General features: G+C 31.9%; 3 protein-coding genes and 1 long non-coding RNA gene across 5 annotated transcripts; 2 read left to right on the top strand and 2 right to left on the bottom strand.

The window, feature by feature from the left end:
- Window positions 1-6338: 6338 nt before the first annotated feature.
- On the top strand, window positions 6339-10265 carry LOC114369453 (soluble inorganic pyrophosphatase 4). Its single transcript, XM_028326684.1, has 9 exons — window positions 6339-6603; window positions 7340-7484; window positions 7594-7622; window positions 8406-8471; window positions 8552-8659; window positions 9297-9362; window positions 9468-9588; window positions 9717-9798; window positions 9914-10265. Exons 2-9 carry the CDS (start codon window positions 7349-7351, stop codon window positions 9954-9956), a joined length of 651 nt encoding a protein of 216 aa, XP_028182485.1. The 5' UTR covers window positions 6339-6603; window positions 7340-7348; the 3' UTR covers window positions 9957-10265.
- A 2901-nt stretch (window positions 10266-13166) lies between these two features.
- LOC114370592 lies at window positions 13167-14266 on the bottom strand. Its single transcript, XR_003657875.1, has 2 exons — window positions 13746-14266; window positions 13167-13277 (listed from the first exon to the last, which is right to left on the bottom strand). It is a non-coding gene; the product is annotated as an uncharacterized LOC114370592 (long non-coding RNA).
- Window positions 14267-15411: 1145 nt separating this feature from the next.
- LOC114371084 lies at window positions 15412-18497 on the top strand. The gene is made up of 3 exons (XM_028328487.1): window positions 15412-15960; window positions 16827-17178; window positions 17931-18497. Exons 2-3 carry the CDS (start codon window positions 16843-16845, stop codon window positions 18315-18317), a joined length of 723 nt encoding a protein of 240 aa, XP_028184288.1. The 5' UTR covers window positions 15412-15960; window positions 16827-16842; the 3' UTR covers window positions 18318-18497.
- A 172-nt stretch (window positions 18498-18669) lies between these two features.
- Window positions 18670-25082, bottom strand: LOC114371083 (arginine biosynthesis bifunctional protein ArgJ, chloroplastic-like). 2 transcript variants are annotated; one of them, XM_028328486.1, is made up of 17 exons: window positions 24811-25082; window positions 24579-24683; window positions 24328-24451; window positions 24169-24242; window positions 23737-23781; window positions 23480-23530; window positions 23314-23382; window positions 23080-23138; window positions 22765-22834; window positions 22394-22474; window positions 22228-22314; window positions 21844-21951; window positions 21339-21401; window positions 20154-20231; window positions 19928-20073; window positions 19175-19245; window positions 18670-19069 (listed from the first exon to the last, which is right to left on the bottom strand). In XM_028328486.1, the coding sequence occupies exons 1-17, from the start codon at window positions 24862-24864 to the stop codon at window positions 18987-18989; spliced, it is 1368 nt and encodes a 455-aa protein (XP_028184287.1). In that variant the 5' UTR covers window positions 24865-25082; the 3' UTR covers window positions 18670-18986. The 2 variants fall into 2 exon arrangements, with proteins under 2 accessions (XP_028184287.1, XP_028184286.1); XM_028328485.1 differs by having other exon boundaries at window positions 21829-21951; window positions 24811-25081.
- Window positions 25083-26204: the final 1122 nt, after the last annotated feature.

The raw sequence follows: 26204 nt of genomic DNA, 5'->3' as shown, positions 1-26204 counted from the left end.
ATCACAAGCTTATTTTATCTCTCTCTTTCATTTGATAGGAAAGTTAAATAATGAGATAAAATAATTATTAATTGAGAAATCTATTTTTAAAAGAAAAAACTTAATTTTTAATATTACTCATTAATTAATTTATAACCTCTTTGCAGATTTTTTTATAGTGAGAAAATAATACCGAAAATTAATAATATTTTGAGATCTGGATAAATTTTTTTTCATGAAAGTGTTGACGATCGTCATCTTTGAATTTTATTTTTTTATGTTACTGAAAAATAATTTATAAATGTTTTTGAAAAGTGTTGAGCCAAGATTTAAAGAAGTATGTGGTTTTCCTTTTAACTGCAGAAGATTCCAAACATTCAGTTCATGTTATCAGTGAATTTTGGTAACGCGTTAAATATCAGTGAATGTGGATCCAGAAAATAATTTTAACAGTTACTTTTGCATTGTTGATTTTGTCCTGAATTGGATCGCTAATGGGTAAAATTTGTATAAGGTATATAATATTTATTTACATATCATCAATTTAAAAGAAAACTCATTTCTAAACGTATACGGAGTACTCACAAAGATAGTAGTTTTAGATTCATCATTTTTATCTTTATTTTGTTTTTTGTTCTTAAAAAATATTTTTGTTTTAACTACTTTTATCTGTTTTCAAGAAATGAAAATTATGAAAATACCTTTGTTTTTACTTCTATTTTCTAACTTTTTATTTCTACTTTTCATTGAATATTTAGTATATAAAATTTAAAACATGAAAAACATATTTATATATTTTTATTAATAAAAAATTATAAATAAAGCATTATATATATATATTCTGAATAATATTTTGCATTGTTTATCTATAAATATAAGTATTATAGATTTTTTTAAAAAGTTAATTATAACCATGATAACAAAAAATGCCTATTTATAATCATCAGAAAATTTATGAACATTTATATATATTTTTTTATTTTACGTGTTTGAACATTCTACAAACACATTAAATAAGTTTGTTTTTAGATAAATTTCTTCATGAGCAGAAAAGGGATTAACACAAAAAATAATGTAAAATAAAATAAGTTTCTTTTACAATCTGAAATAAACATAATACATTTAAACTTTTAGAAAAGTTAAGAGCATAAGTTGTTTATAACTTATGAGAGAAGCTAAATCATCTTTTTTTTTTCTAATTTTCTTCTCTCGTGGATGTTTATGAAAAAATTATTTGAATGTGGCCTTTTATTTGTGGACATCATCCGTTGTGTAAATCACACACACACATATATTATAATGAATTTTTGGCTTTCGAATAGGACAAAAATAGCCTAGCATATTGTGGAAATTTAGAGCTGGTAAGATAAAATTGTTTTGAAATTATAAACAAGGCACCTATTTAATGATTTAGTACCGTTAAAAATGAAATAATATTGATTTTAAAAATATCTGAACAAGGCTTCAGAAAATGATTTTCATGAGTTAAATCATTTGTTATCTCTTTCCGGTCAAAATAAGCAAATGTAAATAGCATGTAAAAATCACATATTACTAACACAATTTGTGTTACTACAACTTTTCACTTGCAAGCATGACATCTTGTTTTGAAATAAGAGCACAAGCAAATAGATGTGTACCTTCAACCGTACAGATGCAATTCTACATTTAAGACATGAATAATAATTAAGTACAAAAATTATAATTACCTGTCCATTTTGAAGTATGCATATAGAAATTGACCTTAAATTTAAATAATATTTTTGGTTATTCATAGACAAGGATGCATGATTGTGTGATTTATTTGTCAAATAACTCATTGTATAACTTACAAACTACCTTGAGAGAAAATTCAAACCATTTGCTTACAAAATATGCAAAGGATGCTGAAAATGTTTTGCAACAACTTGATGATGCATGTTATCACACATTTTGATCAAGAACATTGCATTTGCTTCTTTTATGCTCAACCTTTTCCCACTTTTAAAGTTAAAATAGAATATAAAAAAATCAAACTCATCCTTTTTTATTCTAAAATCTCCATAACATCAATTTTAATATTAAATTAGGGTTTTATATTGCAACCACTTCATTGTCACTCTTATCACCGTTGTTGTTCTTATCACCTCTATCGTTATTGTCATCATCATCATTATTACTGCACACATCATGACCACTGTTATCACTATTATTGTCATGTTCATCGTAATAACCCTTATATCATTGTCATCATCACCATTAACATAACCACTATTCTACCATTATCATTATTGGTCACCATTATCACTCTTGTCACTAGTGTTATTATTGGCTCTGCCATCAGTGTCACCGTCATTGTCTCCAATGTTAATCATAATTAACATATTTATTGTAACAATTATTATTATTATTATCATCACCATCATTGTTAACACAGTCACTCAATCACAGTTTCCACCATTGTTACCAAACACTACTTCAACCATTGTTGTTATTGCTACCATCACCATGTTGTCACCATCATCACGATTAATACATCTATTGTCACTATTGTCATTGTTGTCGACACTACAACCACTTCATCATTATCATTGTTTCTATCTCCATCTCTTTCGTTATTATTATCACTATCATCATTATTTACTGTATATCATTAAATACACTAAACATTATATATCATTATTTTATTATGTTCTTATCTTATCCTTATATTTTATCATAATCTAACAATCAAATGGACTCTAAAAATATGATACTAACTTTGTTAAAAAATATTAAAAATCATTTATATTCCAGTTATAATGCAACACAAATAAAATGTCCGAATAAATTTAAATCTTACACAAATATTATATGCGAGAATAAAGTGTGAATCTTACAAATGTAACATTAAATTTTTGTTTGTGAATTTATTAAATAAACGTCTGAATATGAGTTGAGATATATAATAAAATATTTAGACTCACACCTACCCTACAATTTTTTAATACTGATAAATGAGTGTCCACATCAAGACTTATTGGGGGAGAAAATTCCCTCTTTATTTTGAGCCTTATTTTTTTACTAGTGTTCATTATACTTTCGGTTAATTACTTAATTGTCATTCCAGCCGCTACATGGTAAAGCTTAAAAAATGTTGTTAACGCGTAGCTTTATTATATGCTTATGTAAAAGCACGTTCCTTCATTCCGGGACAGGATGCTTCACCCGATTCTGTGTGGGCACCACTACATGCTTTGTCTCCCTCTCCCTTGATGACCTTGCATCTTGCATTCATTTTCGCCAGACACTTTTTTTGATTGTTTTTGTGTGTGTCTGCATAGAAAAATAAAATACACAAAAGAGGGAAAAACGACAAAAAAGAAAGATCCATGACAAATGGAGGCAAGGCAACGAACTTGAAAAGTCATTTTGATCGACCTGGTCTGTTTCTTTTCTTAATTCTTTTTTGAAGACCAACTGATTCAAATTTTGTCCTGGTCTAATCTCACCATCTATGTTCAAACCTTTTTTTTAGGCATATATTCAAACCCATTGTTACCATTTATTTTTCTTAAGAAAAAATAAAGCTGAGCAAAGGAAATTCGATTCGAACCATAATGGCAAATAATTTATTAATGCTTTGTTAAATTAATCGGATTTGAAATGGGGTTGATGAAATGGAAACTAGCTGTAGGGTAGGAAAGAAAGGGACAGTGAGATGCCAGCCTCCATTGTAAATGCAATGCATATTTATTTATTTGCTTTCATATATTTTGAAGAAATAGTAATCAACTTGGTGGTTTGGAAATAGTTATCAACTTAAGCAAAGAGTTTTTTCTTATTTTAAAATTTAAGCTGGACCCCATGAATGAATTAAAATGAACTTTTTTTTTTTTTTTTTACATCAGAACCTTTTTCTCTTAAGATAATAGATATTACACTTTATCAAAGTCTATTTCTCATGGCCCAGTAGTACCAATTCAGGATACAAAGTCAAAAATATTACATGATGACTCTATCAAATTCCCATGACCCAGTATATTAATAACCCCTGTATAATTAATAAACACAGAGTTTATGTTAGATATCAACCATTACAGGAGGGATAAAAAAATTGAAGGATAGATTCATGATAAAAATTGTCCAAATTAACATTCTAATTTTTTTTCTATTTAATTAAATAAGTTATATTATTTGTCTTATCTATATTCACTCAAATATCACACAGAATCTCAAATAATATTTCTTTATTTTATCTTATCCTTTTTTTTTTAAAAAAAAAGCCTCGCTTCTACGCCACTTCCTTTAATTCATTACACAAATAGTGCAGGGTCGCATCGTGTGCGGACAGTGCCAAGGAATGTCACTTTTTTTTTGTTGAATAAGGAATGTCATACTTATTAAATTTGTTGTCATTAAGAAAAATACGGGACCATATGTTTAAAACAGAGGTGACTCTGCTTTCAAAAGAAAAAAGAAATTAATGTATACTAAATATAAAAAATAGAATAAAATACTTGTTTTTTTATTTTTTATATTTCACATTATTTATTGCACGAATTAATAAATTTGAAAATATAAAATAATATCTTGCTTGCTTTTTTTTTCTTTTTATTGTTATCATGTTTTTTTTCTTTCTTTTTCATTCATTTAATTCTATGCTTCCCTTAACTGTTAATTTAAAGAACCTTTTATTTTCATAATAATAATAGTATCAAGTTACTATCTATAAGAGATCACAAACATACATAGACAAATGAACAACTTTTAGTTTAAACATACATAGGTAGATCATAAATCGCTAGTAAGCAGGTAAATAAATAGCCGGAGTGATAATCCAAGGCACCCTCAAAGATGGGGAGTTAATAGTTTACTTAGTTTGTAAAAAAAAAAAAAAGAAGCATTTTTGTGTTTAATTTATTCTGAACGAATTCTAGTGGATTAAACAATGCAATATTTATTAAAAGGGATTTTTATCGATGAAAAAATAATATAATATTTATCCACAGTATGAAAAATCTCTACAGGTGAGGCAGCACCAGACTTGATCCGTAACAAACAGAATATGGGGTAGCCTCATAGGTAGTGAGTTTATATCTACGAAACACGAACACTTCAGTCCCTTGTTATGTTTGGTATCCGCCTGTTAATGTCGAGTCCGGATCCATATCGTATCGGTGTTGTTGCTTCTTAAGTTCATATTGCACAACGTGGTTTCCGACTCTCAGTTAACGGTGGGTCCACGTCACATCCGCGGCACACCCAGTCAGCATATGATAAACGGAATATACGGATAACGGGTAAGAGATGCTTATCCATGCTGAGTAGGAAAGAAGGTATTCTATTCTTCTCCTTCTTCAAAGTAATTCATGCTTTTTTACTTTAAAAGGAATGAATAATAATACACTTATTCACACACATGATTAATATGGCAACGACACATCATTATTTAATTGAATACTAGTATTAACTGAGACAAAAACATAAATCACCGCTGATAAAAAAAAAACTAATTCTTGAAGTAAATTAATTTTATAATGAAAATATTTTTTTTTAAAAAAGCTTTCTTTTATTTAAAAAGGTTAATTTATTTGGTAAAATTACCAAAACCATGTTTTTTGGCTGAAAATTACCAAAATCATGAAACAGCTATAATAGTTTTTTTTTTTATCAAACAAAAGTTTAGAATCTGTAATTATGAGTAATCAAATTATTTTTTTAAAAAACTTCATTTTTGCAAATTATGTTAATAATGATTTGTCTTAAATAAAAATAATTATTGCTATAAATAATGTCATAGTATTTTATAGTCTTATCATAAAGGTAATTTAAAAACTCAACTAAATAATTTATTTTTAAATTATTTCCACTCAACATATTAAAATATAAACTTCATTTCATATACTTATATATTATATATAATAAATTATTATAAATATAATTATTTATATAAATAACTTATCACAGCTAAACTCACATTAAAGTATTTAATTAAATGCTACTAATTCCTTTCATATTTTAAGGAATTCATATTCCCAAAATCGCAAAATATAAATGGAAGAATAAGAGTTTTTATTTTTATTTTTACTTCTATGATTTTATTTAAAAACGCTAATATCTAAGCATTACTATAATAGAGACTCTCGATTATTGAGAATCCAAATTACTTCAGATAACTTTGTCCTTTTCAGATATAGTCAATGGATGATAGTTTAATTAAAGAAAGAGTAAAACAAGAAAGAAAAAAAAAATGGACTTTTAAAAACTAAATTCCAAAATCTTTCTTTGTTTCATTTTTTCTTCCGTTCAAATTTACATTTCTTTCTCACAGTATTATTTTTTTCTTCGGCACCTTACCAAAGAGATATCCTTTGATTCTTTCTCCTAATTATTTTTTAAAATTAATTTTGAAAAAGGTGAAGTGCATAAGGCCTGTGTCTGTGAAACAGCAACGAGAGCGGGAACGAGTTGCGTACACCTCACATCATCCTCCTCCTCCTCCTCCTCTACCTCTACATAAGCGCCCTCGCATCACATTCTTTGCAGACTCAACAAGCATTCATTTCATTTCACTCACTCACTCTTCGTTTCGTTTCTCTTTCTCACTCTAGATCTGTGTTTCTCTCTCCAACCTTCGTTTCACCACACTTCCATCACTTGTCGGTGAGTTCCCGTTTTTGCTCCTTCCACTCCCACCGCTAGGGTTTTTCCCTCTGTTTTAACGCATCGTCACCGTTGCGATGCTCCTAAACTGTTTTTTATTTCCGCGAATTTTCTTGAAGCGCCTTTTCTTCAAGTCCACGTTTCTGAATAACCTCTGTTTTTCTTTATCTTTTTTCTTTTTTAAATAACAATCTGTGCGCTCTCGAATATCTCAGATCTGTCGCCGTTTTAGCTTTTACCTGCCGTTTATTTCCGTCTTTTGTGTAATTCTTTATGCTCTGCAGTTTCGCTTGCAAAAATGGCTTCTGAATCGGAAAATGTCATTTAAGTTATTGGAAAACGTGTTTTCTTTTAGTTGTAATTGCAATTGTGTCGGTGCTTTTGGTGAGATTGGAAAAGAAAAACTAGGTGTCTCTGCATATAACATTTAGAAATTAAAATAGATTTTGTCAAATGGATTGGTTAGAGTTTTTAAGTCGTAATTGCAGACATTCATCTTTTGTGACGGTGCTTTTGGTGAAATTATTTTGTTTTTGCAATTTTTGTATTAGTTTACGCGACAAATGGATTGATTATCGACTTGTTATTTTATTAATTTTCGGACACTGTTCTTTTGGGTGATTCTTGAAAGGTCAAAGGTCAAATTTGGATATATTGGTTTTTTTTTTTAAATGGTGGGTAAATTATGTGTAAATGCAACGATGGATCTAATGGAAAACATTGTTCATTATTTCAGAGTGTAGAAATGGCTCCACCAATTGAGACCCCAACCAAGGTTTCCAGCTATCAGCACTCCCCAAACCCTCGTCTTAACGAGAGGATTCTTTCATCCATTTCCAGGAAACATGTTGCTGCTCACCCGTGGCATGATCTTGAGATAGGTAAGCAATACCATTGTAAAATTGTGACATCTTAGGTGTTTTGATCATTATGTATTTCTTTTTTCTTACTTTATTTTGTATATTAACTGAATTTCCCCCTGCAATGCAGGACCTGAAGCTCCAAAGATCTTCAACTGTGTAAGCATATAAACTTAAAAACTTTCAATCCTAAACATTGAATGACTTGTCATGCAATTTCCATTTCAAAATATCAAAGGATCATTAAATGCTTTGCTGAGATTTGGGCTATTAATGGCTACGATGCACGGATATAAATATAATATGTATGTTTGTTTGATGAGGCCATATGAGTATTCCTAAAATACTATATGGGAAACAATGCTTGCTTGCAATGTGTGTTTGTGTGTGCGGGTGTGTAAAGAGACATCAAATAAGTATGAAGTATCCAAATATTGGATAGTGGATACAATATGCTAAGCAAATGCAAGTCTTGGTGCTTTGTAGACTGATGGTTAGAACAGGGAACATATTGAATAATGCTGATTCCATTTTCATTTCAAATTTATCCAGTTAGGCTGTCTTATTATCGGAAATGACTATCCTATTACCTGACTGACTTGTTGGAAGGGCATAATTTGATTATTTGTATGGGATTCTGGCTGAATTTGTTCTAAACTTGTACTATAGGTTTAAGTATATCTGGCATTGTGGGACAACTTTTTGTCAAGTACCCAAAATAAGTCCTATATTGTGTTTCTCTTTCTTTATCTTTTCATCTAATTCTTAAATGCTATAAAATGATAAGCTTTTTAAGAATTGCAGTGTTTGACCTATAACGTGTTTGATCTATGCAGTGGTTGCATATCATGTTGCTCTTGTGACCTTAAATTGTTATGAATTTTATTGTCTCTATTGAGAAATTGGATTTGAATACTTATGAAATATTGATGAATCTTGCAGGTGGTTGAAATTGGGAAAGGAAGTAAGGTGAAATATGAACTTGACAAAAGAACTGGTCTTATTATGGTAATCATCGCTGCCTAGTTTTTTCTTCCCTTGTCGCACTTGTTGCTACAGGATATTGCTGAACAGGCATCTATGTGCAGGTTGATCGTATCCTTTACTCATCGGTTGTGTATCCTCACAACTATGGGTTTATCCCACGTACTATTTGTGAGGATGGTGATCCCATGGATGTCTTGGTTATCATGCAGGTACTTGAATCTTGTTCATATTGTCAACTTCTTGCTAGTTAGTGTGCCTTGTGTGATATTAAGTTTTCTGAAAATGGATTGTGTAATTAGTCAACAACTTACGTTCAACTGCAATATCAAATACATAAGTTGGTGGTTAGAGTAATGAGGTCAACATTTTAACTAAACTCTTGAATGGGGTTTATATAGTTTTCATGCTTTTAGTGTCTTTAAAAGTGATCCTTGTCATTTTAAAAGTCCTTTACTTCTTTAGGCCTTATCTTTATTAGTAATCTAAAATTTAGCCAGCTCAAGGTGATCTCAATGTGGGAACCTATATAAATTTGTTCTATATATCTACTGTAATAATTCCAGAATATTTTTATCGTAATAATTCATGGAGAGTCAATGAATTGGTCTTCCTAGTCCAACAATTTTGGATTCGATGTTTGTGGATCATCTTACATTTGTACATCTTTAGTATATTATTTGTCAATTATCTTCCGCATATAGTATTTGTATATTATCTTTGGTATACCTTTAGTATTTTATTTGTCTATTATCTTCAGTAGTATGTTATTAATCTATTAGGTACTTCTTGTTTTATGTTTTTAGTGTTTTGTGTGATGCTAACCCTTCGTCTTACTTGGTTGGACAGGAGCCAGTTCTTCCAGGTTGCTTTCTACGGGCCAAAGCTATTGGACTCATGCCTATGATTGATCAGGTATGTTAGATATTCCCTTTTTCCACAAAGCAAGAGCCTCTCTCTCTTTTTCTCTCTAGCAGTTCTTTTGATTATTGATCAACCATTAATTGTGATGAAATTCAGGGTGAGAAAGATGACAAGATAATTGCTGTCTGTGCTGATGATCCTGAGTATAGGCATTACAATGATATCAAGGACCTTCCTCCTCACCGTTTAGCTGAAATTCGTCGTTTCTTTGAAGATTGTATCCTTTCCAAGAATTTCAAAATGTGTTTGTTCAGTACTTCCTATATGTTAGCATCTATATAGGTAATCATTTGGCGTGCCATATAAAATCAAACTATTTTATGTTTTCCTTAATAAAGGAATTAGACAAGAAGAATGAGAACAAGGAAGTTGCAGTGAACGACTTTCTTCCTGCTTCAGCTGCCTATGAAGCTATCAAGCATTCCATGTAAGTAACAGCCATCGGATTCATGATTATTTCAAGGTTTCAATTTTAATACTTATGTTTTTATTCATGCGCAAGAATGATATGAACTTTAAAACCTTTTTATTTTGTTGTGAAGGACCTTATATGCGGAATACGTTGTGGAGAACTTGAGGCGGTAGAGCTTGGAATTTTGTTAGGTTGTGAAGACATACATGCTTTCAAAGGCTGCTATTATAATTGCGATTATGACGATAAGAAAACCTTTCTATCCTTGTCGCGTGTGCATTTGGTCTCAGGGCTGGCAACATGCATATTCTGCACATGTGCTTAATTTTGAGTGAATGATTTTTATTTATTTATTAATATCAAAGTTTTAATGTTGTAGCTCAATCTACCAAATATTTGGAGCATATGGGATTCCTATATATCTTATATATATACATAAAACATTTTTACAACAATTATTAGTACCATGTTTTCTGTGCTTATTTCCGTTGTTGCCCCCGAAAATTTCATTGAATCAAAAATCAAATTGTTGAATTGCTTTTCATGCATATATGTGCAAATAATATGCGACAAGATAACATTTGACTTCGTGATTAATTCTCAAAATTGGTGCCTTGTAAATTTGCAAAGCGCTCTGCACCAGGAAGACACATGCACAACAAGGGCATGTTACGGTTCAAGCAACTTATATTAAAGGAAATGATTTTTTTAAATAAGTTTATTAAATTTTATATCTACCTTGTCTCGTTTATTAAATATTTCCTTGACTGCTATATAAAACTTTTTATAATACATAGATTTTATCTCTTTCACTCTATCATGTCCCTCTACACTTTTCACATGTGTAATTGGGAAAGCTACTGCGGGGTTATCTGTGTCAATAGGGAAAAAAAGTATAGCAGAGCTAAACTATTTCAAACATTAGCACATTGGTCAATATATTTTTCAATCCGCGAAGAAATCCTTAATTTTTTAAAACGGTGAGAACCAAATAGCCAAGGGCTAAGCCGCATATAGTTTTGTTTTATTTTTTTTGCAAATTTTTACTTTAAATATTGACTCTTTATCCTAATAAAAAAAATTAAAATGTAATTTTTGTCTCTCTATTTTCTTAAATCTGTAATTTTACATTATTTTTTAATTACGATATTTTATCTTTCACTTTTAAAAAATGTTATTTTAATTCCTCATTTTTTAATTGTAACATGTTCCTCACTTTTAAAAATTCACAATTTTGATTCTTGTAGTCAATTAACCGTTGATCTATATACTAATTAAATGTTAATTGATACATGTCTATTTATTATCTACATAATATATACTTTTTAAAATTATTTAATTCCTAACTAGCTTAATTTATTAAATTTTTTTAAAAATACATAATCAAGTCTGGAATTGAAAAAATGAACTAAAATTACAGATTCTTTTAAAAATGAAGACAATGTTTAAATTAAAAAATAAGATAACTAAAATTACGATGAAGACTAAAATATCTTCAATAAAAAATAAGAGGACTAAAGTCATAGATTTTAAAAAATTAGGGTGATGAATATTGTATTTTAGCCTAAAAAAAATCAAGTTTTTTAATTTTGCAAATACTTTTGAAATTACATTAACAATCAAGTCATGCATCCAACTAAAGCAAGACTTTTGAAATACATTAACAATCTTGCAGTAAAAAATATAAAGTAGTTGCATTGTTCCCTGGTATTTGAGAGTAGATATGCTAAACAATTAGCATTGAGCTGAGTAAGTCGTTTAAAAAGAAATTATCGCTTTGGAAGAAGGAAAAAAAAAACTGAAATAATTTGATGTATATTATAATGATTCGACTTCCAGAGTCATGTATGAGGTCACATATATCTTACTATAACTGAGTAAAATTATTATAAATAACAAAATTTTCTCTTCAAATATTGTTTGAATATTTATATGATAGGTTTGGATCATATTATATATTTTTTACAACAATAAACTGCATTTAAAAAGTCATGAAAAAAGATTATCAATCATGCATCAATCTAGATTCACGTAACAACATTTTCCAAAATAACAAAAAGGGTGAATCAATCAAAGTTTGGATTTGAGCTTAAGCAAAACAAATGGCACGTAGATGATGAGGAACGAATCAGTCAAAGTTCAGTGAGTCACCAACCAGTGGCCAGATGGTGGCTAGGCAATAGGCATGCAACTCGGGAAGTGCTTATTAAAGAGACCTCACATTTGAAGAGGTCGTGCCACACATCACTGATGATGGCTGGAGCTTCTGCAATTTTTTCAACAAAGTAAACCGCACTACCGCAGCATTCAACGTTGAGAAAGATCAACGAAAAGAAACAATGACCATTTTTATACGGGGGAACAATTGTAATTCAAACTTGAATCAGGGAACAGAAACACCCACTTATATTACTAGGAACCACCAAATAGAATAAACACTGATACTTGTAATGTAACATTTTTGTTTTGCACTTGTGCAGATTCTGAAGCACACTCTAAGCCAATTTTCTCAAAATACACTTATAGAAGAAGAAATAAAATAAACTTCCCTAAGTTAAACATCTCAACTTATAAAGATAAGAGAAGTTATAAAAATGTTGAAGTACATAAGTTAATTTAACTTGTGATTGGAGCTTGATTCAATTTATTTTATTTTCCTACAAGTCTTCGTTGAGAAGTTTATTCGAACTGCCTCTTTATCATCTCTAGTCTCTACCCAACCATAGTTGCTACTAGCTATTCCCATCTTAATGAAAATAAAGCTAAAATGTGCTTTAGTAAGAGTAGACAAAGGTGACAGTCATGAAGATGACAAGAAATAAGTGAATCGCAATGTGGAAGCTCTATGATATGGGTATAGAAGCAGCCCTAAAATGCTTTTCTCCTTTGCTTGTAGGAGATGAAGTCAAGATTGACTAAAGTAAATGTCAATTGAAATAGTAGAAGAATGAGACTACGCTAGAAGACTTGCATATAAGAGGTAAATGTCAGCCAGGGAAACAAATTAAGAAACATTTGTATTTCTTAGTTGAGAATAATGTTATTACTTATTACACACTTGTGCTCGTCTCAGTGTTGTATGTGGTACTATATTACCAAGAAAACACTGAGGATAGCAAAATAAATTCAACACACAAAACCAGATAGCAAAATTGAAGGTTGTGTGAGTCATCCCAGAGTTGCCCATGATTTGGAGTCTAACCAACAAGATGTAGCAATCAAGGTTGTTGGATGGTAATACCAGATCCACTTTCATAACAGAATAGCTATAGTCCAAATGTTACCAGTTTATTCCAGCATATTCTCATATAACACCTTAAGTTCTTAAAAAATCACTCGTGAATTTTAAGAAAAGGATTCATACTTGAGTCAGGACTTCTTTGTTTTTTCTGTGTCAATCTGTCTCCAGGGGTTGAGAGCTTCTCTAATTGCCTGAGCATCCGGGGAGTTCTCCCAGGCACGCTTTTCTGACTCCAAGACAGTTACTTTGTCATCTGTATAAATATAAGGCAAGGAAAAATTGAAACAAATTCAAATTTTTATGAAGTCTAAATCCTTTGATGAAAAAAAATCGTGGGAGCTATCACAATACCTAAGAAAACAATTATTAATTTCTCTTCATGTGCAAAATAGTATGTTGATTGGGCAATAATATACAAAGACATGTATGATAGAGTACAAAATATTCCCAAATATTGAGCTCATTAGAAGACCATGGATGCTTCCCAAAAATTAGATTCACAACATTATTGAATTGTGAATTCACTAACTAGTATAATTGGAGGCAATATAATACTCAAGACACTAATCTAGTAAACAAAGTCAATAACCTGATATTAGACAACTCAAAAGATCATATCACATTAAACTTGAAGCGAAAATAAGAGCATCAAACGGAAAATCAAGAAAATGGTAAGGCAGGGAAAGGGTGATTAGAGAATAAGAAAGGAAAGTTCTCACACAGAATCCAGTTTTGATCATGAACATCTCCATAGAAGCCCCAACCAGAGCCGACACAACCCCAATCTTCAAGTACCAATCAAGAAACTTCATTTTCAAATGGTGAAATGGCAACAATGATTACTGAAGTTAAAATCTGAATACCATTTCTATGTTCTAAAAGAACTGGAATAAGTTAAACTTATTTTCTTCCAAGTGTCTCATTTTATTTTCCTAATGGCTCCCGCAGAGGCCGAGAAGAAACCCGCGGAGAGGGGAGGTGGGTGGCGGAAGAAGGAAGGGTGTGGGGAGGGAGGATTGAAGATGGAGGCGGTGAAGGAATCAAAATAAAAATAAAAATGATTAAAATCTCAAAATAAAAATTATTTTTGTAATAAAAAAAATCTTAAAAGTAATGTGGTACTCTCAAATTTACTTAAAAGGTCTGTTAAAGATGCTTTTAGGCTATTGTGTCGTCGCAGATCTAGGTTTTTAAAATTAGTGTGGAGATGTAATGGTCTCAAGAGTTGTTAATTGAAGGTTTCGTTTCAAATAATTATAATTGCGTGATTATGGATGATTTGTTTGTTTGTTTTTATTTTGTCTTTTTGTTTATGCTTTGGTGGTGGTTAGGGTTAGAATTGTTGGATTAACTATTCAGATGATGTAGGGTGTGTTTGATTTTCATTTTTATTTTTTGAAAATTATTTTTATTTTTAAAAGATTAGAATTTTGAAAATATGTTTAATTTGATTGTTTATTTTTGCTTTCAAGAAATAAAAATATTAAAAATACGTTTTTAAAAAAAATGTATTTTTAGATTTGTTTAAAATCAATGAAATTTCTAGTTTCAACTGAAAATACTGAAAATTAGATTTTATTATTTTTAGTTTTTGATTTGTTTTGAAAAATAATTTTATTAAAAATAAAAACAGAAATCCAACCAAACACATTTTCATCACTATTTTATAAAAATAAAAACAGAAAATAATCAAACGTTAATAGATCGAGTTTAGGGAGAGGGTGTTTTGTGTCAATTTCTTACCGCTTGCAGAAATTTCGCTTTGTTTGCCGTAATTTGATGAGAAACGTTCACACTATCATTTGTTTTTGGATTCAAATTTTGGAATTGAATGCCATATGGGAGAAGAACCGATGATTGATTGAATGTTCGTAGCTTGTTGGAAACCAAATTAATTTGATATTAACTAAAATCGAAACATCAATACTCCCTTGAAAAATTTGAAAACAATAATCTCCATTTATATACATTTCAAATTTTCGATCTCCTGCGTTGATTATATACTCCCATCACACTCCTGAGAGAATGGGATGTATTTTCTGATACTCTAAAAAGCCTACATAAACAAATGCTTTGCTACAAAATTAAGAGACTTTACAGTAATAGATCCTGCGTTTACTAGGTTGTGAAAGAATTATGCTTCGTTTGATTCTTCATTTTTGTAGAAAAGCAACGGAATAAGGAAAACACGGTTTTTTCTATATATGGGCCCAAAATCTATAACATCTAATGAAATAGTGGGCTTTGACACCGTAAGTGGATCGAGACGTTAAGCATATCCACAAACACACCGACACGTGTACGTCCAGATTTGTTCTGACCTTTCTCATTCCCTCCAAGCACCAACTATAAATAGAATTTACCATTATGATTCCAAATTCAATTCCGTTGACGCGTTTTTCCTCCATTTCCTTCTTCCCTAGATTACCCAGATCTACGACGAGTCTCTGCTATGAATTAATTCTCATATCTCAAAATCATACACCGTTTTCATTTCATTCTAACTAATCTTTCCAGAACCCTCGAATCTCTTCTTTCGAACGTGCAAAGATTTTTGACTTGACCGAATGCTGTTGCGGTTGAAATCGGTGTGAGAAATAGGGTTTCGACGATGCCTTCGCTTCCCTTTGGACTCCTTCTACGCCATTTGGTCCCTTCCTTGGCCCTATTCCACGGTGGATCCTCCTCTCATCGTCTCAAACATCTTGAAAAAAGTGATCGGCGTTGTAGTCTTAGTTAACATTACGAGCTTTTCTTTCTTCTGTTTTTTTTTTCCCGGCGTTCGTGGTTATGTTGTTTTGAAAACAAATACCTGTTTCGGTTTCATCTATTTTTGGCTGACGAATTTGAGGATCGAGGTGTTTTTGTTTCACTTGGTGTTTGCGTTGACTTCAAGGAACGTGCAAATTTTGCAGCTGGAAACGCCGTCGTTTAAGGTATGTAGGCTTTGAATTTCATGAAAATAACTTTGCATGTGTGAAGATATGTTTGTAGTTAATGGAATAATACTTATGCTTATTGCTGTTTTATTTGCTGCTTTATGTATCCGGAATATTCCTGAGTAACTCTTCTATGCTTAATATTTTAAAATTCCTATAGAATAGTATATTATAAAATCATTTATGCATTTAGTTAATTAAGGATGTAATTTAATGGTTAACAAAGAAGTATGTAATGTAATGTTAAAATTATGTATGAGAAATAATTTTTAGTTTAAAATTAAGATCATTAAATTAGTAGTTTAAATATCAAATAGGCGGGTGATGATTTTAGCAGAGAAGTTTTTGGCCGTTTGAATTGGATAAAAAATGTGTTTCTTTTTTCGGAAACATGGAATCTTCTTAGCGTTTACCTCGTAATTTAGTTCTAATTTCATGGTAATCTTGAAGATTGCCAATACATAGCACTTAGTCATGATACCAACCTAAGCTGAAAAATATTACATGTATCCTGTGGGACTCATAGTAATTTTATGTGGAAGTCTCAAAATGCAATTCGTCACCCATTATCAATATAGCCTTCGAGATGCTTCTATTTAATTTTAATTTCACTACAAGTGCTACAACTACTTCATTACCATGATTTTGATTAATCCCATTTTGTAGCATTTTGATTTCTTCCTAATCATGATCATAATTTATCTTATCTAATGTTGAAATATGCGTGGAATAGTTTACTTGTCAATGCTTGCGCATGAATGATCTTTTTTTTTTCATATAATATTGATTGCTTCCTAATCATGAGCATAATATATTTTTTTTATTATTCATCAAATATTTTGTTTTCTGGTTGTTGCTTGTAGTGCCTTTATACAATTGATGGACACGCGCTCTCCCGTTAATGCTGTGCATGACAACATCATAAGTAAGCTGGAAGTTACTTTTAGTGAGTCATTACATATACATGATGCTCAGAATTCGGAACATGCATCTGACGGGGATCATATTGGTAATTGTGATGTGGGAGAGCGGAACTTACGCGAAGGTTTTGAACTGCAAGAAACCAAACTAGAGATAAAGTGCTTGAAAGAGTGTTCGACTTTTCCTTATCCTGATATGATGCTGCCTTCAAGCTCTTCTGACGAGGAGGCTGATGCATCGTCACCCTCTAAGCAGTCTCCACGCCAAAACTACTCGTGCTCAGTATCTTTGCCAGTAAGTTCTTAATTTTGAATTTTTGCATCTTATTTATTTTGTTCAATGATAAAAAAAGGTGGTTTAGTTTCGATATCCTATGCAAAGATTGTCAGCAATGCGTTTTTTTTTTTTTGTATGAGGAAACGCATAAAATTAATAGCGGAATTGACTTCATTTGGAGGTATTGATGTTTAAACTGAATTGTTGCTTGGGTGTTCCAGACTAGTGCATCAGTTGGTATAATATGCTCTGTGCATCTACACAAACAATTCTTGTTATTTGGCACCTAAAAATTGTGTATACAGGGTCTGTAAAATCCAACCTTGTGGAGTGTGGCATGTACTTTTCATTGCAATAATTGGCTAGAATGTTACGATTGCTTTGTATGTTGCATGCTGTAGACTGTAGTTCATCTCAAATTTAATGTTCCTATCCAAAATAGAAGCAGGGTACTGTTCTCCTCGCGTATGATTTGGTTTTCTCTGTTGGAAAAAAAAAGAAGCAAACGTTGGCAGGTGTAGTTTACAGGGTTTTGTGTTGCAACAGTGTCCCAGAGCATTTCCCATTATTGGGACAACAGAAGCGAGGTTTAAGGGGAGTGGAAATTTGGATCATAATATGTTTTACCAGATATGTATTAACTGATGTGATAGAATCACACGCTGAAATGCAACTTGGTCTTTAAGGGCATATATTATTGGCAGCTATTTTTAGTAGCATTTGCTATCTCTTGCTTATGATTTTAATTTTCCCTGCGCTTTACACCACAGGCACCTCCAAAGCTTGTATCTGCCATGAAAGGTAGCCGCGAGAAAGAGCGGGGATCACAAATGAAATTGACAGTGAAGTGGGCCCCTGATGTATATGATCCGGTACCTACATTGTTATCACATACTGTTAAAAACAAGAAACAGCAAAAACCCAGGATCAAGAAGAGTGAAAAGAAAAATGGAAAGAAGGGCCAGAAGGTCAGTTACTCTAAAAGAGGCAGCAGCAAAGATAAACAGTATCGAAATAGGTGGTTTTATTCTCATGATGAAGTGTTTGAAGCTTCCTCTGATAATGCTGCTAACCATGATTCCTACTGTGGAACTAGCTACTACTTAGAAACATCACTCACAAAGGTTCACTGGTCGTCTATTGGAGAAGCGCTGTAACATGCTTGGTTGTGTATACAGAGACTGCATAAATAGATAATTTTCTGTTATGTTGTAATATCAATAGATTGATCAAGGCTGTTAGAACATCCAATGTGCCACTAAAATCAGCCTAATAATGTACGGATACATACCCCTTTTTTGTCAAATAATCTTAAAGGCTTCTAGGTTGCAGTGCTATTAGGATCTTTAATTATTTACTTGACTGTTAACGGTATACTTACCATTCTGAACACTTACACAATCTAATCAAGTCTGTTATTCACACTTGACAAATTGAAGATGCTGGGTACAGAATGGAAGATCCAAAATAAAAGATTGCTATACAACTGGTGCACAATCAAACGCTATATGATGAGAAACGGGGCGAGTGCAGACTGCAGAGCACTGCGACCTTCACCTATATTCTCTTATTCAATAGTCAAAATAAGGTTTATTTATGAACCAAGAAAATAAAGATAAAATTCCTAAACATCAGATTAACAGATATAAAGATAAAATTGAAATCAAATCAAATCTAAAAGATAATGCAAACTAATTACCATAAATTCAAAATAATATCCCTAAATATGAAATCTAAATTGAAATCCTAAATAATATCTAATAGTAATTAGATCATAATCCAATCCCCGTCAATATGCCAATGTACGTGTAAAGATTTCCATTTGGTTATGTTGTGTACTCGGCATTTATTTTAACATAATCGTAGCTTAAATCACAGCCCCATGCTTGTCCACATCCTGGTCCATTGCCTGTTAGTAGGAAATGAATATCAATTAAAATATGATAATAGCATGGATATTTATTCCAGACAGCTTAAAAAGAAAAAAAAGTGTTCTGTTCAGGCTACAACTTACCAACTGATATCTGAATTCTAACAGTGTCATGAGTCTCCCCAGCCCTTCTGAGATAACTACTAGCCACGTCCCTGCCATGATGACAAGGTTTAAGATTTTGTATAATAAAGCACAACAAAGATGCAGGCATGGGTAGATTCTAAAGTGAATGGCAAAAGAAGACCTCGTACATAAAAAGAATCTCATTAAAATGTACAAGATAATTAGATGGATGATGGATTAATAAATTACATGATCTGACATTTGTTAGCTATAAGCATCATCTTAGCAATTAAAATTGAATATTAAATTACAATTATCATTATTTTGACAAGAAAAGGAAACAGACTGTTTTCTTTTTGGTAGACAAAATAATAGCTGACAGTGACATTATTAGAAAAGTAAAACTCAATTCTTAAATGCAATTTCTTGCTACAAAGTTCTAAGACTAGAGTTGCATGGAAAAACATGCGAACCTAATCAGAAGAACAATGTTATTCTACTTTGCTTTCATTCTTGAGCTTTTTTTTTTTTATTTTGTGGACATATTAATAATTTGGCTGAATGATTGATGTTTTAAGTAAACAGTTTCCACAGCATCAGATTTTGTACATTTACTAACTGGTATTGGAGAAAAAGGAAATTTGTTGGTGTCAAGGCTTGTTAAGGATTTACTAGGAATAATTAAATGTAAATTAAGTGTCATAAAAGGAATTTTTATTTTTTTACTAATTTGCCAAATGCAAGTAAAATAACCAAAAACAGAAATCCTACCGGTCAAATAATTGTGGTTCCCCACCATCCATTAGTAAAATATCTCCCAGCTCTACCCTAAGTAAATCTTGATGGAATGAAACCCCTGAGTAACCAGCTGCAGCAGCAATGCGTCCCCAGTTGGGGTCTCTACCATATACAGCAGCCTGATGAAACATTAGGTTGGAAAGTTAGACTTTAGCCAGATTGAAAAATGTAAAAGATTTCTTTAGTTCAATTATCATGCCTTTACAAGTGAAGATGATGCAACAGAACGTGCAACTTTTGCAGCTTCAGCCTCACTATTTGCACCAGTCACACTGACCTGCAAAGTGAACATGGAATTTGATCATAAATAACAATATCAAGCAAGACTAAGTCCACATTTTTGCTAAGCAACATCAACAAAACTTCAAAATCCAGACTCAGCTACAAAGAAATTGACAATTAGAGTTCGATTGAATAATTAAGTGGCCATGTAAGACATCAGCAATGGCTTATTTATCTTACTAAAGAAAGCATATGCACATGTAAGCATAAAAAGAAAGGGGCCTCTCTTTCTCTTGTTAGCTTCCCTCCGCAAGAATTCAGGAGCGGGGCTACTGTCGTCTCCTTCTCTTCTTTTTTGTTTTGCATTTTTTTTCCTAATAAATTGCTCAAATCTGTCAAATCTTGAGCTTGGTAGTTGAGTTGTTCAGATTAGCTTCTCTCAGTGACAGATCTTATGTCTCTGTTGTGTCTTATTTTTTTTTGTGGTGGGGGGGGGGGGGGGGGGGGGAGGGTTCACATTTTAGGGTGTCTTTTGTCATTCCCGTTGTTATTGGCTATCTAAATAGTCTCGTAGATCCACATAGGAAGAAGTGATCATTAACTCTTCAAGTTGCAACACTTTCCAGTCTCAAAAATGCTTAGTCATTGGGTAGCAGAGGTACATATTGTTGGTTAGTTCAGACTGTACATTGTATTTGTTTCCTTTTCTCTATCTAGATCTACCGAACTAGTGTATCTTTTCTGATTTATAAGTTCCACTGGCCTTTATTCGCTATGAATTTTCTTTATCAATAAGAAAAGGCAGAGAGAAAATGAGACAAAATCAGTTAAAACAGAAAAGGCAGTGGTAATAAGGATGGAGGAAAATTATAAAAAAGTGGAGAAATAATGAGGGATATATTATTTAAATTTATTTTGATTTTATTATACACTCAAACCCTGCATTTTTATTCATTAATTAACAAATATTTGAATTGATGAGGTACTTTGAAAACAAGGCAGGATGAAAACTATCACTTGTTCTCTTAAAAGAGTAAAGATAGTTTTAATCACGATTCATGCACAAGAACTGTGGAGGATTAATATTGGATTATAAAAGAACACAATCACATAAATCAACAGTCATGATGCAAATATCCTTATCCTTGACACAAAAAAATACCTCAACGAGGCATGTTGCACCTTCTCCATCCCAAGCTATTGATTTGGCAAGACCTTGCATTACCTGGAAAGAACAATCAACTCAAAACTTCACATTTTCTGACCAGGCACTTTTGAAGAATAAATTACATGTCTCGAGGTAACCATGGAAGAAGATCTAAAGGAAGTTTCAGGCATTTTTGCAGGCCTTTTTTCTTGAAATGAATTGGAGCAGGAGAGGTACATCATTATTTACAAGAAAAAGAAATGGGGATTATGCATACATCACACCCTGCATATTACTGAATATCTGATTCCAAATGGACTATGATACTACTTCCAGCAAAACAGTCATAGTAATTCATTTGCCAGCTTTACTAGAAAGGTGAAGCTTCCAGCAAGGGAGCAAGAGTTTAAGTACATCACTATATTTAATTTGTTCAAAGGAAAAGAATGAAAATGAGATGACAAAATAGTGATGAAATTGTAGCATTGTACAAGGTCAACTTAACCGCATCTAGGCATGCCTGAAGTTGAATAGCCTCATCACTGTCTAGAGAAGATATGCAGCCTAGCCCAGACAACCCACTAGCCAAAGCAATAACAGTATCATTAGTACTAGTATCTCCATCTACCTGTAGCAAAATATGCAAAACATAGGAATCAATTACAATCCAAAAATTGGGGGCAAAATCTTTGGATGGCACCACCTTGCACAAGAGAACCACATTAAATTTGGCTAATAATCTTTTGACATACAATGCTATAATTGTAATTGTCAAATTGTAGCAACATGTTTTTGCATTTTAAAATAGGGAAAATACTGAAAATTATTTTATAAATGATAATGTAGCGCCAATATATCACTAACTGAATTCATAATATCCAGAAAAGGAGTGAAAAACACATACAGTTATCTGGTTGAAACTTCGATTTACAGCAACCTGCACCATCTTTCTCCAAACATCACTGGTTACCCAGGCATCAGTTGTTATTACCTAGAGTAGATACAGTTCAAGGAATGGACTGTTAAATCTACATATTCCAAATAAGAAAGAAGCATCAAGTAAGACATACCCCAAGCATGGTAGCCATATTTGGGTGGATCATTCCAGAACCTTTAGCCATTCCCCCAACTTTGACCCTAGTTCCTCCAACCTAACCAACACCCAACATGGAAAGCTTAACAGAATTATGGAAAGCTATCATATCAGTCAAGTTGTAGGTTTGTTTTTTAAATTAGTCCTATAACTTTTGGCTGCTGAGTGCTGACCCTATACATATCAACAACTCATTCAAGTGAAATGAACACGGCAATTTTATGATTTATCCGTAGAACTAAATGCATCCATCCATACAAATGTCAAAGGTGTGCTTATAAAACAGTTACATACAAACTAGCTGTATCAACTTAAAACAAGTGAGCAACAAATAGTAACAAGTAATACCAGAGACTCAATTGCCACACTCTTGCTAACAAGATCTGTCGTGGTGATTGCCACAGCTGCAGAATCTGCCCTGTATGCAAGCTAATAAGATTTGATGAACAAAGGATTGAAAAGTAGAGACAGCAAGTGTTGTTCAGAGATATATACTTTTCAAAGATTAAGAAACTAAAATGGGGAAAGGAAGGCAAAAAGAAAACTGCACAAATACAAAGGTTGTATAATAATCACACACAAAAAAATGTTAGTTCCTTAACATGATTGCATGCCAATTATACAAATTGAAAGTAAAATTAAATCACAGAAAACAGGAATTACCCCTCAACTGAAGATGACAGTGAATTTACTAGAGTGGGAAGTGAGTTTAAAAGCGCCCCCTGCAAATAAAATGAGTGTATATAAATTGAAGCAACAGAATTTAAGTTTGTTGGAATGCTTTTCAATTGTTCTGTCCAGAATTTTGTGAATGCTTTGTCCAAATGACAGAAAGCAATATCACAAAGGACATAAGCAGACAGGATATAAAACCCAATATGCAGTCTCTGCATTTACCTTTTTTATTCTTTGACCAATTACACCAGTGGACTCAATTAATACTTCATCTGGCTTCACTTTCAATAGCTGCAATTATGAACATTTGCAGCAAATACTAAGTACCAACTCTTTCTAAAGGGAGCACTATAAGCAAATCAGTTTGACACAATGAAAGGATGCATACCTTAGCAAGGCTTTCCACACATTCTACCACGTCTTGATAACCTTCTTTGCCCTGGAGATATGAAAGGCCTCAACCTCAACCGCTAACTTTTTTTAAAATTTCACTCAAAAAATTGATAAAAAAAAAAGTTTAATGAACTAAGTTCATGGAAAAACATTCATCAATTCCCTGAAGTAACTAGAGTGAACTACACTTCAGTAGACTATTCATTGAATACTACCCAAAGGCACACAAAACAAAAGGTTTTGGTGGCCTACCGTGGCTGCATTTGCTTGACCTGCATTAGTTAACACAGCACGTGCCTGAAAAGTTGCAAAACTGATTAATTAGCGAGAGCAGTCAAGCAAGAAATATTGACTTTCAAAAGTGTTACAATGCAAACATGTTATGTTATACGAATCTTAGCTGTAGGATGAGCAAACACCTATTCTCTGACACAAACCCAATCAAACAAACAGAAAGAGAGAATCAAAGAAATTGCTATACACTTAATATTTATACAAGCACTCTCATCTAACTTCAGTAAAATCAGGGATGTATAAGTTGATTTTAACTCAATTTTTTAACTAATTTTCTACTCTTTTAAGTGCTTATAAAGAAGTTTATCCATACAGAACCATGGACAATGAAGCTGCTTATAGAGAAAACTACGCAGCACAAACTAGGAAAGAAACATAAAAGTCTCTTACAGTGTTGGAAATATCCAACGTCCTCTTGCAGTACAACACCGGTGCAGCCGCAACCACGTTTGTAGTAAACGATCCTGAAAGAAATTCAACTCATTCACGCGAAGCGCACGCCAAACGCAAAAAATAAGCACCTGTAATAATCAGCAAAACGTAATGAACCTGCAGATACTGCATCAACATCGCACGTGACAAGCGCGAGATCAGGCTTTTCTCCTTTGGCACGTAAACCTCCGTACATTCCCGCAGCTTTGAATCCCTCCGCAGCAGTAACTCCACCAGGAATCTGAACGCTCAAAATAAAACACTCTCAGATGTTTACAAACAAAACAGAGTCAAATATTTTCCACTTGAAAGTAACAGTGATATCGTAACAATGTGGTGGCAACAGTATAAGTGAAGAAGAGAAGAACCTGGTTCCATGGTCCTTCGGGCAGAAAAACTGGAGCAGCTGGTATGTGATTATGTGTGGTTGAAACAGCACGGATCCTCAAATTGCGTAGGGGAGAATTACACGCCTGCAGAAGAGGTTAATTGAAAAAATGTGTTATCTAAGCGATTTTTGGTAACCGAACATACGTTGAAGAACAGAAACCGAGTATACATTGATGATCAGAAGAACCAGAGAGAAAGAGAGTGAGTGACCTTGGGGTTTAGGGAAGAAGCCAAGTGAAGGTGCTGAGGAATGCACGAATGCATTTTTTTTTCTTTTCTCAAATGTAGTGTTTTAGGGTTTTCGCGGTTTGATTTTGATCAGAAGTGGGGAAGGTCAAGTGAACTCTGTGTGGAGCTAATGCTGCTGGAGTTTCGGCTTTATTTCTCTCAAATGTAGTAACGTTTTGGTGGCTGCGCAGATTCTTCCACCCAGGAAAAGTAGAGTTCTGACAACGTTAAACAAACACCAAGGACAAGCCGGATAAGTTACTTACGATAAGTATAGGCATACACTTCTAATTTGATTAAAATAATTTTTGATTAAATTTTATTAGCTAACATTCAAATGAATCAGAAAATTAAGTTTAATTCTTGATTAAAAATATTTATCTTATGATCAAACTTTAAATTAATCACCTCGTGAAATGAAAAGTTAAAACCAGAAAAGATGAGTTAGAAAATACTCTTTTAAGTTTTTTTTTTTAAAAAAATTGCACATGATTTTATATTATAAAGAGCGTTCTTTAAATAATTAAGAAGTTGGTATAGGGACACTTATTATTTATCATTTATTTTTTTCTTATCATTTTTCCTATCAAAATGAATTGATAATATCTAGCTTGTAGTAATGGTTGGAATTCTTTCATTTAAAAAAGTAAATTAATATGTTGATCAACATATATTTTTATTTAATTACAAATAAATTGTATTAAACTCCAGGTAAAAACAGTGTTGAGAATTTCTAGTTGAAAAAATGAAAAGTCAGATTTTTACTCTCAAAAAACTCTAATTTATAGTTTTTTCGAGAAATTTATATGTCCTTCATTATAATTTACAAGACTTTTTTTAGTAGTATAAGACTCTTTTTAAATTATGTTTTATATTAGATTTTTTGTTAAATATCATTAACCATTTTACAATAAAAAATTATTAATGTTATAAATTACTCGTATTTCTTTCTCTCTCTTATGGATACTAGACTTATTATTCTATCAACACATTAATTATTTAATTCAAAATAATTGTGTAGGAAAAAGTGTTAACTATTCTCAATAATTATAGGACTAATTTTGAAAAGTAATACCATTTTTAACAATTTTAATATCACCAATCATATTAACTACTTTTCTCAATTTCTTTAAATTGGTTAAATTTTTTATATAAATAAGTCAATGTAGTATAAGAGTAGATATTAATTAGATGAAAAATACAAACAGCACTCTTTTAGCATTATTGACAAATTTATTGGAAATTATAACCTTTTGTAAATTCCAAAGTGAGTAATTCAAATTTGTAATTTATAATAAAAATGTTAGAAAAAAATGTATTAGAGTGTATTACTAGCCCACTTTCTAATTAGTAATATTATTAAAAATTATAACACC

The sequence above is a fragment of the Glycine soja genome, chromosome 10 (assembly GCF_004193775.1).
Source record: "Glycine soja cultivar W05 chromosome 10, ASM419377v2, whole genome shotgun sequence".
Classification (NCBI taxonomy): domain Eukaryota; kingdom Viridiplantae; phylum Streptophyta; class Magnoliopsida; order Fabales; family Fabaceae; genus Glycine; species Glycine soja.
This window is presented reverse-complemented; position numbering and strand designations above follow the sequence as displayed.

What these genes read in the sequence shown, in the direction of transcription:
- LOC114369453 (XM_028326684.1), top strand. Translation starts at nt 7,349, where the DNA reads ATGGCTCCACCAATTGAGACCCCAACCAAGGTTTCCAGCTATCAGCAC. An exon ending in GTGGCATGATCTTGAGATAG is followed by an intron (nt 7,485 to 7,593) that starts GTAAGCAATACC and finishes CCTGCAATGCAG; the next exon opens with GACCTGAAGCTCCAAAGATC. An exon ending in GAAGCTATCAAGCATTCCAT is followed by an intron (nt 9,799 to 9,913) that starts GTAAGTAACAGC and finishes TTTGTTGTGAAG; the next exon opens with GACCTTATATGCGGAATACG.
- LOC114371084 (XM_028328487.1), top strand. Translation starts at nt 16,843, where the DNA reads ATGGACACGCGCTCTCCCGTTAATGCTGTGCATGACAACATCATAAGT. An exon ending in CGTGCTCAGTATCTTTGCCA is followed by an intron (nt 17,179 to 17,930) that starts GTAAGTTCTTAA and finishes TTTACACCACAG; the next exon opens with GCACCTCCAAAGCTTGTATC.
- LOC114371083 (XM_028328485.1), bottom strand. Translation starts at nt 24,864, where the DNA reads ATGCATTCGTGCATTCCTCAGCACCTTCACTTGGCTTCTTCCCTAAAC. An exon ending in TTCAGGCATGCCTAGATGCG is followed by an intron (nt 21,402 to 21,828) that starts GTTAAGTTGACC and finishes TGTTCTTTCCAG; the next exon opens with GTAATGCAAGGTCTTGCCAA. An exon ending in CATCATCTTCACTTGTAAAG is followed by an intron (nt 20,074 to 20,153) that starts GCATGATAATTG and finishes ATGTTTCATCAG; the next exon opens with GCTGCTGTATATGGTAGAGA.